Genomic DNA, 16,731 nt, shown 5'->3' with positions numbered 1-16,731 from the left:
TTAGTATATGTACTTCAAAGCCTTTGTTTTTTCTGTTTTGCAAAACAGTGAGTCACAGTTTTGGGGAGAATTCTTCCCCTGTGGAACAAGGGGGTGCTTTTTTCAGATGGTAGTCTCCCCTCACTTCCCTTCTCCTTCAAGGTTTATTACCAGAGGAAACCACTGTTTCATGATGGGAGTGTCAACTGTTAATCTGCTTGAAAAGAGGAAAATTAATACCTGCTAAAATAATAGCTTGTATGAGCAGAGATTCCTCATGAACCATTCTTTCTGACATTTACACCTAGTTTTACCTTGAGGCCATTTTTAGCCAGTAACTATAAGAATGGTTGTTTTACTTTTCTAGCATTGCTGACTGATTATTTCTTCCTGTTGATCCGTGATTCACAATAGCACTAAGGTTTGCCTTCTCTTGCCTTTGTCTTAAAGCCTACTTTCCTGTCCATAGTGAAAGACCAAATAAAAGTTTAAAAAAAAAAACCACGCTGCGAATGGTCTCACTTTATGGCAATACTAGAGGCCCCGTTCGTGCCCAGGTGGGGTCCCTTGGGGTGGCCTGCGGAGATCAGGCCCCAGCTTGCGCCCCCAACCTTGCAGCCCTGCTTGATAACCTTCCTTGCAGCCCCGCCCCCTCACCTGCTCCACCATCCTGCCTGTGCCACCCCCTGGAGGTCAGCGCACGTCATAGTGAGCGGTTGAACTCTTGGTGGAAAGACCGCCCAAGGGGAAATTTGCATATTAGGCTTTTATTATCTAGGATAGGGTATGCCAAAAATCCCAGAGAAAGCTATAAGGCAGTAGTAGGATAACCATGGGGGAAAAACATGTCCTTGGGGGAAAACATGGGTATGAACTCAGACCTATAAAGTGATCAAAGCCAGACAGAATATACAAAGTAATGGGTCTGTAAGTAGAGGGGTGGATAGATGAGTGTATTTTGAAAATGAAAACTAAATTCATTTAACTGGAGAGTTTGAAAAGATCCCTGAAATCTGTAGTAAGTTCAGGTTTTAGCCAGTCTGATTTCTATTATGTTTCTAGTCTTTGAATTAAACTTTTAAAATCAGTGGACCAGCAACATTAGACATGGAAGGACTTGGGATCTACAAAGGAATAGTTGGCCAGGGTCTTTAGTACCTTTTTCTCCTTTATGAGCCAATAGATTCTTTTCTTCAAGGGTCCCTCCGGTGGCCTCTGACCCCTTGGTGTCATAATAATGACACTCCTGATAGCCAACTTCCATTTGTTCAGCACATAATCATGTACCAGGTACTGTGCCTAGCATGTTCTGTTATTGATTCACAAAATCCCGATGAGATGGTGTTACTACTTTTATTCCTGTTGTACACATTAAGGGAGGTTGTAGGTCTGTTCCCATCTGACATTGCTGGCTTTGGTCTTTTTTTCCCCTCCCCTCTCTCCTACAAAATTGGTTACTCAAGGTGAACAGTTGGGTACTTACTGATGTGATTATGCCATCTATATATATAAAAGGCTAATATGCAAAGTGTCCCCTTGGGAGTTCGACCGGGAGTTTGATTGCTCGATATGACATGCGCTGACCACCGGGGATGGCGCGGAATGAAGGAAGGCCCCGGCCGGCAGCCGGGAAAGGAAGGCCCTGGCTGACAGCCAGCTGCCGGGGAAGGAAGGCCGGATCAGCTCTGATCGCTGGCCAGGCCTAGGGACCCTACCCGTGTACGAATTTCATGCACCAGGCTTCTAGTTTGGGTATAAATGGAATACTTCATTTACCTTTATTCTAATTTCAGTGTCCTCTGCATCTCTCATTTGTGTACATGAGAGGAGGGGAGGGAGTCGTTCAGATGTCATTTGCTTTGAGTTTGGAGGTTGTGGTGTATGTACCTAACAGGATTGGGAATGGGGCACAGTTGGACAGGCATACTCCTAATTAGGTTTGTAAAGACTGCTTCTGATAGTAAGAGTCTCAGACCTTCCCTTCTTCCTGGGGAAGTTTTTCCCAGAGGCCTCCAGGTCTGTATCTTTCCCCAGACAATTGGGGCACTTCCCTCCCTGGCTCTCCTGCCTCCATCTTTCATGGGGTTGCTCATTGTCCCCTTCTAACATTCACATACAGTTGTCATTGACTTCCTGTAAGTGTGGCCAGGACCTGTTGTTGTAAATAAAAATTAGGTTAAATTTTTTTATATTAAGAGGGGCCTTTTACAGTTTGGACACCTCTGTGGTTGAAGATTGGTAGTACTCTTTCCATTTCACAAATGGGGAAACTGAGGCACAGGGGTTAACTGCCAAAAAATGGCCGGAACCATACTTTTTAAACAAATGTATTGAGATATAAGTTACATAACCATAAAGCTCACATTTCAGTGTGCAATTCAATGATATTTAGTATGTTTACAGAGTTTTGCAGTCATAATCCAATGAGGTATTTTCATCATCTCAGAAAGAAACCTCATACCCATTAGCCACCACCTCCTAATATCTCCCCCCCACCCCTAGTTGAAGGCAACTAATCTGCTTTAGACTTGCTATTTATTCTGGATGTTTTGTATAAATGGGCTTATATAATATATGGTCCTTTGTGACTAGCTTCTTTCACTTAGCCTAATATTTTCAAGGTTTATCAATGTAGTAACTTGTATCAATACTTCATTCCCTTTTATTGGGAAATAATATAGTACTGTATAGACATACCCCAGGCTCTGAACCAGATCTGTCTGGTTCTTAAACTCCCCTCACTGCTGCCTTGCCCAGGTAAATCCCATTACTGTAGAAGGCTCTTGAGGCAGTTTCTCAGGGCCTTGCTCACAGTAAACACTCACTAAGTATCCTATCTAATAAAAGAGGAATATGCAAATTGACCATCACTCCAACACACACGATGGCTGCCTCCATGTGGTCAAAGATGGCTGCCCCCATGTGGACACAAGATGGCCGCCACAAGATGGCCAGCAGGGGAGGGCAGCTGGGAGGGACCAGGCCTGCAAGGGAGGGCAGTTGTGGGCAATCAGGCCAGGAGGGGAGAGCAGTTGTGGGGGACCAGGCCTGTAAGGGTGGGCAGTTGGGAGGCGATCAAGCCTGCAGGGGAGGGCAGTTAGAGGTGACCAGGCCTTCAGGGGAGGGCAGTTGGGGGGGACCAGACCTGCAGTGGAGGGCAGTTGGGGGGGACAAGGCCTGCAGCGAAGGGCAGTTGGGGAGGACCAGACCTGCAGTGGAGGGCAGTTAGGGGTGACCATGCCTGCAGGGGAGGGCAGTTAGGGGTGACCAGGCCTTCAGGGGAGGGCAGTTAGGGGTGACCAAGCTAGCAGGGGAGGGCAGTTAAGGGCAATCAGGCTGGCAGGGGAGTGGTTAGGGGGTGATCAGGCTGGCAGGCAGAAGCAGTTAGGGGCAGTCAGGAAGGCAGGCAGGTGAGCAGTTGGGAGCCAGCAGTCCTGGATTGTGAGAGGGATGTCCAACTGCCCATTTAGGCCTGATCCCGATAGGATCAGGCCTAAACGGGCAATCGGACATCCCTCGAAGGGTCCCAGATTAGAGAGAGTGCAGGCTGGGCTGAAGGATCCCCCCCCCCCCCGTGCATGAATTTCGTGCACCGGGACTCTGGTTTTAATATATAAGCAGGAAACATGAACCCTTCTTTTATTATTTTTTCATTAATCATCACCAGAGAATTTTCCCCCCATTGCTTTTCAGAGACAGTGAAAGGGAGGGAGGGAGACAGAAAGACAGACATTGATGTGAGATCTCACATCGCCTGGTTGCCTCCTGCACGCTCCTGGGGAGCAAACCTGCAACCCAGGTATGTGCCCTTGACCGGGAAGCAAATCTGCGCCCCTCTTGTGCATGGGCCGATGCTCTAACCACTGGGAACACCAGCCAGGGCCAAGTCCTTATTACTTTAACTCCTGCTGTGGGGTTGAGAGAAAGGGGGTGAAATTCTCTATTTGTCCTAGAGGAGTGTAAACCTGAATATCTTTGTTCTGTGTGTAGGAGGAGGGAGCAGGACGTATAAAAGATTGCTGCGACCACCAGGAAGCCCAGGCCCTCTCCACATGCAGCAATGCCAGTATCTTTCAGAAGATAAATGCCCTATTGGATAATTCTCTGAATTTCAGTGGAGTCTGCACTACACCCACCAATCAAGAAGTTCATGATCATTTGCCATGTGAGTTGGGTTTGAAAACCGGATGCTCTGGGCCTGTGTGCGGCGCTGTTTCTAGGCAACCTCCTTGCAAAGCCTGTGAAGAATGGCCTTGAATCTCCACCAACACTTGCCCCTCCTTTAGTTTCCTTTGTGGGTCCCCCTCTGAGCAAAGACTGCCTTTGATTACAATATAGAAATCTATTTTATGATGCTCAAGAAGATTGGGTAAGAAAGGATAGGTCAGAAGTGACAGGACTATTTACATAGAGAATTACAATGCATATCACAAGTGATTATAGATTTTCTGGTACCCCATTTTTAAAAAGGTGCCCAGCTGGTGTGGTTCAATGGTTAAGCGTCAACCCATGAACCAAGAGGTCATGGCTCAATTCCAGGTCAGGGCACATGTCTAGGTTGGGGGTTCAATCCCCAGGAGGGGACATGCTGGAGGAAGCCAATCAATGATTCTCTCTCATCATTGACTAGTGATCTGGTGCACAAAATTCATGCACATAAAAGGGATTAATTAGAGGAAATATTTTAATATTACTATTTGCCCTTTCTCTGTAATAGAAGTGTCAGAGATGAAAGAAAATTAGTAAAATGTGTATGAAAATCTTCCTCCTGTCAGAGTCTGGGGCATGCCTCGGGACCCAGAGTCAAGTCTCTGCACACCCATGGCACCTCAAAATCTCGCGAGACCCAGACCCAGCCAGCCCCACCTCCATTGGGCAAGATCTAGACCCGGCTAGCCCCACCCTCGTCAAGCCCCAACGGGCGGGGGGGCGCAGCTTCAGGTCCCCCAGCCCACCTTCAGGTCCCCTGCCCCGGCACCAGGGCAGGGGGGCATGGCCTGAGGTCCCCCAGCCCGGGTGGGGAGTGTGCCTTGAGGTTCCCTGTCAAGCCCTGCCGGGCTGGGGGCACGGCCTGAGGTCCCTTGGCCCAGCGCCAGGGTGGGGGGTGCAGCCTGAGGTCCCCCGTCAAACCCTGCTGGGCAAGGGGACGCGGCCTGAGGTCCCCTGGCCTGACTCCGGGGTAGGGGGGGCGGTGCAGGCTCAGGTCCCCTGCCCCAGCCCAGTGCCACAGCCTCAGGTCCCTGCTCATTGCTCCTTAAGGCTCATTACTGTGGATGCAGCCATCTTGTGTTATAGAAACTCTTTCCATGCTGTGGGCGCTGCCATCTTTGTGATGGTGTGATGGTCAATTTGCATATTCCCACTTTATTAGATAGGCTGTTTCTATCTCCCCTTCTCCCTTCCTTTCTCTTAAAATCAATAAAAAATTAAAAATAATTTTAATTAAAAATGTTCAAAGGGTGAAATTAATATTTTTTTCTGATTCAACATATACAAAAAAAATTTTTTTTAATATATTTTATTGATTTTTTACAGAGAGGAAGGGAGAGGGATAGAGAGTTAGAAACATCGATGAGAGAGAAACATTGATCAGCTTCCTCCTGCACACTCCCTACTGGGGATGTGCCCACAACCAAGGTCCATGCCCTTGACCAAATCGAACCTGGGACCCTTCAGTCCGCAGGCCGACGCTCTATCCCCTGAGCCAAACCAGTTAGGGCTATACAAAAATTTTTGATAGCATGTAATCAATATAAAGCCATTAATGAAATATTGTTTCTTTTGTTAATATTAAGACTTCTAAATCCAGTGTATGTTGTGCACTGACAGCACAGCTCAGTGTGAACTACATGCATTTGGAGTGGTCAGCAGCCACATGTAACCAGTGGCTACTGTACTGGATGGCACAGCTCTTGCATATTTCAGTTGCTTTTAAATATGAGTGCAAGTCAACACAAATGAGTTCTTATGATACTGTATTTAGGATGACTCCACAGAGCAGTTCTGCATCTCCTGAGGAGGACACTTCCCAGGGAGGCTTGGATGTGCCAGTCGTGCTTCGTAATATTTTTGTGTGGGAGGTGCAGCATGTTCTAAGAGCATTGGTGGAATGTTTTTTCGATTTATTTTATGTGAACGTGTACATTTTTAATTTTTAAGTGGACCTTGGGAGGGAAATGTGGCAACAACAGGGTTTTTCAAGGACGCATGATTGCTGATGTTTAGTTATAAGTGTTTTATTTATTTTTTAACTTGGCCTTGGAAATAATTCCCAGGGAGATGCAGGAGTATGTGAACATAGAGGAGCTACTAGTAAATGTTTGAGGGAGACGTTTATTAGGGAGGAGACCGACTTGTGGTAATTGCAGAATTTGTTTCTATTAAATTATACTAGAGGGCAGTTGAGAGAATGTCACTAGGGACTAGAGGGTTCTGTCTTTTCTAACTTCCAAAAAAGTACAGATATGTTCTATTTTCTGTTAATTGGAATAAGTCATGAGCTAAACCTCATTCCCCTTTAACTTATGCTGAGTTAAGAATTCAGAGAATCTGCTTGGTTCTATATACATGTTCTGTTTTTCTCCTTTGAGAAAATTGTATTAATTCTATTCCAGTAAGAATGACAATCAACAATGGCTTAATTCACACTGGGTTACTTCACATATGCTGGAAACTTGTAGTTTATAGCAAAGTATTTTTCAGCTAATGCTAGGTTGTTGAACTGTCTAAGGCAAGAATGTCAAACTCAAAGGCTAACGCGGGCCAAATAAACAAGGCTTAAGTTTATGTGGGCCACAAAAAAACAAAAGCTTCAATTTTCATAGAAACGTAGGTTTATTTCGATAGAGACGTGCTAAATACAAAGGGCTGAAATAAATGAGTCATTGTTAACATAAAATAATAGAACATTCTAATACAGTGATGGCGAACCTATGACACGCGTGTCAGCACTGACACGCGTAGCTATTTCTGATGACACGCGGCCGCTGAGGCGGCCGCATGCCGAGGATGAAACATTTGCGAAATAATGTTTTTTCCTCAAAGTGACACACTACCCGAGTTATGCTCAGTTTTTTGGCGAAGTTTGACACACCAAGCTCAAAAGATTGCTCATCACCGTTCTAATAAAAATTAATATTTTTTTCTCAAACATTAACTTACCAGACAATGAATAACTGCACAAATGAATAAGCATAACTCACATAAGCCTATTTTTCTTGTTCTCCGAAAGCAAAATATTTCCTGTAGCGCACACCAAACAAGTCAGTCCAAGACTAATGACATGGCGATCGGCTGCTAAAATATTCGCTGCTGGTGTTAGTGGAGAGAAATGGTGCATCTGTGTATAAGGCGCGTAAGGGAAATGAATGCAACACGTTTGTAGTAATCAGTCATTAGTGAACATTGTAGTTCATTATTAATGACTAGAAGCCCAATGCACGAAGATTCGTGCTAGAACGGGCTTTCCTTTCCCTGGCTGCCAGCACCGCTTTTCCACTCTGGCCCCGCCTTCCTACGCTGCCCAGAGGCCCTGAGAGATGGGGGTGGGGCAGAACGCCTGCGTTGTCACCATTGCGACCACGCAAGCACCCCGCCCTCGTCACTCAGCACCTGTGTATGCAAATTAATTGCCATCTTTATTGGGATAATTTGCATATCACTCCTGATTGGTTGGTGGCATAGTGGAAATACGGTCAGTTTACATGTTTGTCTATTATTAGGTAAGATTATGTATAACAGGATATTGTAAAAAGTTATGAAATTTATTAAGACGTTTCTTACATACTGTTATATTGGCTGAGCTGCAAAAAAATATTCGTTGTGGGGGAAAGGGCCCATGGCTAGTGAGAGGGGAGCTGTGAGGAGTGTAGGTCCTCAATTGGCCAGGGAGCCCTATGACCTCACCTGTTAGGTGCCAGGCTCTGGTGAAGGTGTTGCCGTTGCACTCTGCCCAGGTCAGCGGCTCATCAGACGACAAGATGTGTGTACTTGTGGCTCTTCAGATCCTTCTCAGGGCACGTCCAAAGAGGTACAGTGGGAAGCGTATCTTGAAAAAGTAGAGAAACCTGGGTTCTAAGGTAGACCTTGGGCGGTGAGATAAAGTAGGCCGTTTTTCCAGCTGTGGGACAGAAGGCTACCTGCCCATCCTGCCTCACGGGTTCTCCTGGGGCTCAGATGAGGAAGCAGGACTTCAGGTTCAAGGGACCTCAAGGAATTGTAGGGAGAGCTGTGGTCAGGTAGCTGGTGTTCCGAGCCCTTCACACACCCTTTGCCCCCACCTGTGGTCAGCTCTCTCCCCATCCCCACTGGAGATGTCAGCTCAGAGACTGCCTGGCCCAGCGCAGAGGTCGGCTTCCCCAGGTTTCCCCCAGCAGAGCCTCCTGACAGGCCAGGCCTGCAGGAAAACCAGCCTGTGGCTAATGAGGTATGAAACCCATCATCCTGTGCCCTGGGAGGTTGCTCTTTCTATTCCTAGTCAGGGGCACATGCCCAGGTTATGGCCTGGTCCCCAGTGGGCGGGGTGGGTGGGAGGGGAGGGGAGTGCAGGAGTCAGCAACTCGATGCTGCACTCCCACATTAACGTTTCTCTGTCTCCCTCTTCCTCTATAAAAATAAATAAATAATCAATAAATTATTCTAAAGTAATTGTGTTACCTAAGAAAATAAACAATCTTAAATTTTTATAATTCTGAGTATGACAGCATTAGGACTAGGGAAGATATGGCAACAACTGAAGGTTAAGTGAGCTTACGCGAGAACGTTCTGCAGTGTCTAAACAGGGTACTTGCAGAAGACTGCAGACTAATATAGAAAGGCAATTGCAGTATCTGAAGGTGAAATGACAGAGTACAAAACGGTCCTCCCTTCAGTATGTGTATGTGCATGGAAAAGGGCTGGGTGATGGACATAAATGTACACAGGCTTTGCATTGATCACATTTCATTTTAATTGCACAGCTTGCTTCGTGTAGGTGTTCTCACGTGGCAGGCGTTATGTACCCTTTGTTTTTCATTTGAACGAATGTTTGCGGTCTGTGACTGGTACGGCTGTCTGTGTGCCAGCTGCGACCCAGTACCCCACTGTGGTGCACGGTGAGAGTGGTGACTGGGAAGTGCTGTGCCAGGGCAGAGGAGGGGAGATGGTACCTGCGAGGGAACCAGGAAACACTTTTTAGGATGAAGCAGCCTTTGAAATGGGCTTTGAAGAAAAAGTTATTCCAGCGTAACTGGATGTTGAGTCGATTTTTCCCCCAGTGCTTCAGGATTGGCCACTAGGGTCCAAAGCTGAAAATGAAGAGAGGTTCAGTGACCTGTGGTCCACTGAGAGTCCCCAGCCGTTGGGGTCAGTGTACTTTCTGATCGTTTACCAAGAGGCCCCAGAGCTGTCCCCGCTCCCACAGACGCTCCCTCGGCCTTATTCCAGTCTGTACACGAAGATGGGGGGGGGGGCAGCGTGTAGCATTTGGAGTGATCCCCTCCCCCTCTGTCACACCAAGCGGAGGACTGTCCTCTGAGAGCAGTGTTTGTGCAGACTGAGGGTGTTTCCAAGAACGAAGGCTGCCGTACAGCCTGGCAGGCCAGTGAGTGGCATCACTCCCCTTTTGTTGGTCTTGGGGCTCCTCAGCCTGGCAGCCAGTCCAGGTTTGCTCGTGTCCTCAGCCTGCCCTCCCTCCCTCCCTCCCTCCCTCCCTCCCTCCCTCCCTCCCTTTATATATTTCAGAGAGAGAGAAAGATAGAAACATCAATGATGAGAGAAGCATTGATTGGCTGCCTCCTGCATGCCCCCTACTGGGAATAAGCCCATAGCCTGGGCATATGCTCTGGCTGGAAATCAAACGGTGACCTCCTGGTTCATTGAGCCACACCAGAGAAACTCTTGGCTACTGTGTTTCCTGTGGGATGTTGTGGGGATGCCATATGATGTTCTGTCACGAGACTCTCAGTCAGGGTTTGATCAGGAATTAGAACCACGATGAGTATTATGGAATAAGGGGCTTATTATAGGACTTAGACTTTGCACAGATGAGTGGGGGTTGAAAGATGAGAGAAGGGTCACCAGTCAGCCCTCCTGAAGCATTGGTGGACAGCTGGAGCCAGGCACCTCTAGCCGCCTGTCGGGCGCGAAGGGGAGGGAGCCGGTGGAGAATCTGCACCTGGTGGGGAGCTTGGGCTTGCTCTTGTCTTCAGGGCCCGCTGTAGGGCAGAGAACTGGATGTGCAGTGGAGGAGAGCAGGCACCAGCTGAAACGTGCCTCCCCCCCCCCCCCCCCCGCCTCTCTGTGTCTGTCCCTCACTCTGGCCAGGTCTGCAGACCTGATGCTCTTTACCGTCCCAGCCACCTGCAGAGAGATCACCTGCAGAGGAGGGCAGAGCAGCACTTGGACTGGAAGAGCTGCAGTGGAGAGTGGGGGGGGGGAGGGGGGAGCAGCCCATGAAGACTATTCTCTAGTCCTTCTGCGGACGCTGCCCTTTTCTCACTTCGTGAGGTGTAGGGACTGTGATGTGAGATTTCTAACAGCCCTGGACTGTGTGGTACCATCCCCACCTGCTGGAATGTCAGGGCTTTGCCACTGAGAGCTTAAGGCTTGATGCCTCAACCACAGGCAGGATTACTCCCACTTGAGTGTGTGCATTCAGTTTCTGAATATAGGTGTTTCACGTCTTTTTGACTGAAGAAGAAACGAGCACACTTGCTGGGGGAGAGGGCACTGTGCAGAGGTCCAGCAAGGCCTAACGCTTCTGGAATCAATACTAGGAAGGGTGTTTCTGCTCTGAAATGAGGGGCTTGAACTAAGTGGACTCCAAGTTCCCTTCTATTCTGTGGTTTACTGTATTAAAATAGAAGCACAACCTAATTTTATATCGTTAGTGAACCAATGTCAAAGTTAAAATCTTGCAGTATAAAATCTTTCTTTGTAAAAATTAGGAAAAAATTTTCAAATTCATTTAGGGGATGTTAAATCTTGTATTTTGTTTTCTTGTTACAATATGTTCCTTGTAAAAAATTTCTGAAGAAAACAAGTTAGAAGGAAAAAATTATACCTAACCCCACTATTTTTTTAAAAATTTATTAATTTTCTACAGAGAGGAAGGGAGAGGGATAGAGAGCTAGAAACATCAATGAGAGAGAAACATCGACCAGCTGCCTCCTGCACGCCCCCCACCGGGGATGTGCCCGCAACCAATGTACATGCCCTTGACCGGAATCGAACCTGGGACCTTTCAGTCCGCAGACCGATGCTCTACCCACTACTCTTGACATTTTATTATCTCTCTTCAGTATTTTTCTTATCTGTATAAAAGTGAAAGCTTCCTGAACATACTGTGTAATAATTTGCCCCTTTATCTTTTCTCTTTCTGTCATTCATTGTATTTTTCAACGCTACATAGCATTTTACTGTATAGACTAGAGGCCCAGTGCACAAAATTCGTGCATGTGTTGGGTCCTTAATGGCTGCCTGCTGCCTGCCAGGGCCTCCCTTCTCCTGCTGCCAGCGGCCTGCCAGGGCCTTCTTTTGTTCCATACTGCCCCCTGGTGGTAAGTGCACATCATAGCAAGAGATCAAACTCATGGTTGGTTGAACTCTCTAGGGGACACTTTGCGTATTAGGCTTTTATATAGATAGATAGATAGATAGATAGATAGATAGATAGATAGACAGACAGACAGACAGACAGACAGACAGACAGACGCATTATAGGATTTTTAACCTGGGTCTCTGGGTAGAATTCAGGGAGTCAGGTAACTTGGGCAGGTAGGAACTTAGATTTTTTTTCGCCAATGCTGAACTGAAATGTAGCATTTCTTTCTATTATAAATGTAGGCAATAAGTCTCAATATTAGCCTGACCTAATACTTTGGCAATCATCATCATCATTATGATGATCAAACATTTTGAATCTGATTCCTTTAATAGTCACTGCACATATATTTTGAAATGTTGTTTATGCTCATCACTACTTCAAAATTGTCAGTATTTTACATAGCTAGCAGCATTATTCTTAAAAGGTATCCATTGGCTATAGCAGACTGCCAAATAGTTCATGGTACAAAAAGTTAATAATTCCACACTGTTGGAGATAGGTTGCTTAAATAGGTGTCTATTAGCTGAAACCGGTTTGGCTCAGTGGATAGAGCGTCGGCCTGCGAACTGAAGGGTCCCAGGTTCGATTCCAGTCAAGGGCATGTACCTTGTTTGCGGGCACATCCCCAGTGGGGGGTGTGCAAGAGGCAGCTGATTGATATTTCTCTCTCATCGATGTTTCTAACTCTCTATCCCTCTCTCTTCCTCTCTGTAAAAAATCAATAATATATATATATATTTTTAAAAATAGGTGTCTATTAAATAGGAGAAGTACCTGAAGTGAAAACTCTTGCCTGCATCTGTGATTATTTGGACACTAGAGGCCCGGTGCACAAATTTGTGCAAGGGAGGGGTGTGTCCCTCAGCCCAGCCTGCACCCTCTCTAATCTGGGACCCCTCGAGGGATGTCCGACTGCCCGTTTAGGCCCGGACATCCCTCTCACAATCCAGGACTCCTGACTCCCAACTGCTTGCCTGCCTGCATTCCTGATTGCCCCTAATCACTTCTGCCTGCCAGCCTGATCACCCCCTAACCACTCCCCTGCCAGCCTGCTTGATGCCTAACTGCTTCCTTGCCAGCCTGATTGCCCCTAACTGCCCTCCCCTGCAGGCCTGGTTCCTCCCAACTGCCCTCCCCTGCTGGCCATCTTGTGGCAGCCATCTTGTGTCCACGTGGGGGCAGCCATCTTGTGTTTTGGAGGGATGGTCAATTTGCATATTACTCTTTTTTAAAAAAATATATTTTATTGATTTTTCACAGAGAGGAAGGGAGAGAGATAGAGAGCTAGAAACATCGATGAGAGAGAAACATCGACCAGCTGCCTCCTGCACACCCCCTACCAGGGATGTGCCCACAACCAAGGTACATTCCCTTGACCGGAATCAAACCTGGGACCTTTCAGTCCGCAGGCCGACGCTCTACCCACTGAGCCAAACCAGTTTCGGCAATATTACTCTTTTATTAGATAGGATAGTACAAGCCCCTAAAAGTAAAACTGTTTCATCAAATAACTGTATTTTGCCCTCACCGGGTAGCTAGTTGGTTAGAGCGTTATCTCAATACACCAAAGTTGCAGGTTTGATCCCCAGTCAGGGCACATAGAAGAATTAACCAATGAATGCATAAATGAGTGGAACAACAAATCAATCTTTCTCCCTCTCCCTCTGTCTCGCTAAAGTCAATTTAAAAAAATTTAAGTATCTTTTTTTTATTGTTGACAGTATTACCGATGCCCCTCATTTCCCCTCTTTGCCTCCCAGCCCTCGCCCCACCCCTTCTCCACACCATTGTCTGTATGCATGGGTTATGCATATGTCCATATATGTTCTTTGGTTAATCTCTTCCTATCTTCTCCATCCCCTTCCTCTCTGAGATCAGTCTGTTCCATGCATCCATGCCTTTATGCCTCTGGACCTTATTTTTTTCATTGGTTTATTTTGTTCATTAGATTCCACATATAAGTGAGATCATGTGATATTTGTCTTTCTATAACTGGCTTATCGCTTAGCATAATACTCTCCAGGTCCATCCATGCTGTGTCAAAGAGATCCCTTCTTTTTCACAGCTGCGTAGTATTCCATTGTGTAAATGGACTACAGCTTTTTTATCCACTCATCTACTGATGGGCACTTGGATGTTTCCAGATCTTAGCTATTGTAAACAATGCTGCTGTGAACATAGGGGTGCATATACTAGTATTCTTTCTTACTGGTGTTCGGGATTCCTAGTATATATTCTCAGAAGTGGGATCACAGTTCCATTTTTTAATTTTTTTAAGAAACTGTGCTGTTTTCCACAGTGGCTGCACCAGTCTGCATTCCCAGCTGCAGTGTACTAGGGTTCCCTTTTCCCCACATCCTCACCAGCACTTACTATTTGTTGATTTATCTTTAATGCTTTTCGTGCACTTGTGAGATTACCTTCCAGGAAAAATGTTCTAATTTACTCCCTTCTGTAGTACTTGAAAAAAAAATTGCTTTTTAAAATCCCTAAGTTTTATATTCTGTGGCTCTACTGTGATTTGGCATTGTCAGGGGTCTTGAATTTGCTGTCATGTCTGCACACCTGGCATTTGAACACTGTAGTATCAGGTAAAGCAACATTTCATTGTGTTTGGATTATACTAATTTTACTTAAAAACTAGAGGCCCGATGCATGAATTCATGCACCAGTGGGGTCCCTCAGCCTGGCCTGTGGGATTGGGTTGAAACCGGCTCTCCAACATCCCCCGAGGGGTCCCAGATTGTGAGAGGGCACAGGCCAGGCTGAAGGACTCCACCGGTGCACGATCAGGGCTGGGGAGGGACACGAGAGGTTGGCCAGCCGGCGAGGGACTGCAGGAGGGCTCCAGGGTGTGTCTGGACCTCTCGCTCAGTCCGGATCAGCAGGATCCCAGCAGCAAGCTAACCTACCAGTTGACTGCCTGCCCCCTGGTGGTCAGTGCACGTGGTAGTGAGCAGTTGAACGGCCTTAGCATATCATTAGCATACTAGAGGCCCGGTGCACGAAATTCGTGCATGGGGGCGGGAGGGTGTCCCTCAGCCCAGCCTTCACCCTCTCCAATCCAGGACTGCTGGCTCCCAACCGCTCGCCTGCCTGCCTGATTGCCCCTAACCGCTCTGTCTGCCAGCCTGATCATCCCCTAACCACTCCCCTGCCAGCTTGATCAATGCCTAAATGTTCCCCTGCCCACCTGGTCACCCCTAACTGCCCTCACCTGCCAGCCTGGTCGCCCCTAACTGTCCTCCTCTGCAGGCCTGGTTGCCCTCCAACTCCTCTCCCCTGCTGGCCCAGTAACCCCTAACTGCCCTCCCTTGCCAGTCTGGTCACCCCCAACTTCCCTCCCCTTCAGGCCTGCTTCCCCCCAATTGTCCTCCCCTGCAGGCCTGCTTCCCCCCAACTATCCTCCCCTGCAGGCCTGGTTCCTCCCAACTGCCCTCCCCTGCTGGCCTGATTGCCCACAACTGCCCTCCCCTGTTAGCCATCTTGTGGTGGCCATCTTGTGTCCACATGGGGGCGGCCATCTTTGATTACTTTGGAGCAGCCATCTTGTGTATTGGCGTGATGGTCAATTTGCATATTACTCTTTTATTAGATAGGATTATGCTTTGATTGGTTGAATGGCCGATGGGACACTTAGCATATTAGGCTTTTATTATACAGGAAAGGATTTGGGGACACCACTTGGGCAGCATGCTATATTCCAGGACTGGAGTCTTCAAGACATTCTGCTTCATAAACTCCCATCCTGGGAGCCGCAGGTTAGGTGGAGCTGGACTTGGTCTGTTTGCTCTCTGCTGGTATACATGGTATATGCACATGGCAGTGGAATCTTGGAAACACTGGGATGTGAAGTGGACATTCTGCTAAATAAGCAGGGGGTGGGGGTAGTAGGAGTGGGGAGGAGCTGGTATTAAAAAATGAACTGCTGGACACAAACTCGGGGGGGTGAGGGCATGTATGGGAGTGGGGTGGGGGGGGGAATGGTAAGATATGTACACATATAATTCCTTAATAAAAAAATAAAAATAAAAAAATGAACTGCTGGTAGGATGGGATGGATTTAGTACAACGCTCCATGGGGGCCTAAGTGGAGAAAAGAGAAAGGATCCATTAATAATTTTATGAAATTATTATTTTTTTTAAGTCTGAGGTGGGATGGTGTGAGTGTAGGCCTGGGCTGAGCAAGTGCCCCAGAACCGAAGAGAGAGGCAGGAGACCAGGGACCTGAATTACACACAACACTCTTACTTGCAAATGATCAGACACCTAATTAGAGCTAACTTTAGCAAAATGTGGGATGTGTCGGAAGGCTTTTGGTATATAGGTCACAGGGTAAGAAAAAATCCCTGAAAAATTAAATTCGGGAGGCGAATCCGGTAGCCTCCAATTTTGTTAAGACTGCCTCTTTGCTGCCTCTCTCTGAGTGAGTTTCCTGTTTGTCTTTTACACAATTTCCTACCATCTGAGAAAGGGGCAATGCTCACATCCCCTGGCGCCATAAAGTCAGGAAATGGATCTTCCTCCACTACATACAATTGGAAAAATCTCAAGGAAGGGCTCCCAATTAGCTTGGCTTTCATTGTGCACACAGCTGGATGGGTCTCTGTAGTCATAGCCATGGGTTATTATGGCCGGGGTTGGGTCAGATCGATGGACCTTTATAGTGATCACAGGCAGAACCCTGCAAGAAAACGGCATTTGCCTTTAGGTCCACTTGGATGGCATAGGAAGAAACAGTTCACCAAAAACCTGCTGGCTGGGGGGGAGGGGGGCGGGGGGGGCAGATTTTAAAAAGCATGATCTTGGGGATTCATAAAGTAGGCAGCAGCATCTTCAAACGTTTGTATACATCTTGTTTTGATAAAAACAGTGTACCCCACAGTGAGATACCAATTCATACCCATTGGGATGGTTGTTGACCCCCCCAAAACCCACCAATATAGCAAATGTTAGCGAGGGTGTGGAGAAATTGGAATACTTGGGCTTTGTGTAATGTAAGTGGTGCAGCCACGTGGTAAACAGCATGGTGTTCCTAAAAAAAAATTAAACATAGAATTAGTATTATGATCCAGCAATTCCACTTCTAGGTTCATATGAAAAGAATTGAGTGCAAGGATGTGAAGACACATTTGAACACTGATGTTCATAACTGTGCTATTCATGAT

At 46.9% G+C, this 16,731-nt stretch overlaps 1 protein-coding gene across 12 annotated transcripts in view; it reads left to right on the top strand.

Annotated features, from left to right (window-relative positions):
- The window catches only part of CPEB1 (cytoplasmic polyadenylation element binding protein 1), a 59,391-nt gene that overhangs the window by 7,020 nt on the left and 35,640 nt on the right, over positions 1-16,731 (top strand). For 9 of the 12 annotated variants that reach the window (XM_079763981.1, XM_079763979.1, XM_079763977.1 and 6 more), the window contains exon 2: positions 3,970-4,144. The exons of the other annotated variants lie outside the window; for them this stretch is intronic. In XM_079763981.1, the coding sequence (XP_079620107.1) occupies positions 3,970-4,144 (175 nt within the window). The remainder of the gene's footprint in view (positions 1-3,969; positions 4,145-16,731) is intronic. 12 annotated transcript variants of the gene reach the window in all.

The sequence above is a fragment of the Cnephaeus nilssonii genome (assembly GCF_951640355.1).
Source record: "Cnephaeus nilssonii genome assembly, chromosome: 24".
Lineage (NCBI taxonomy): Eukaryota > Metazoa > Chordata > Mammalia > Chiroptera > Vespertilionidae > Cnephaeus > Cnephaeus nilssonii.
The sequence above is the reverse complement of the archived record's forward strand: the minus strand, read 5'-3'. Positions and strand labels throughout refer to the sequence as shown.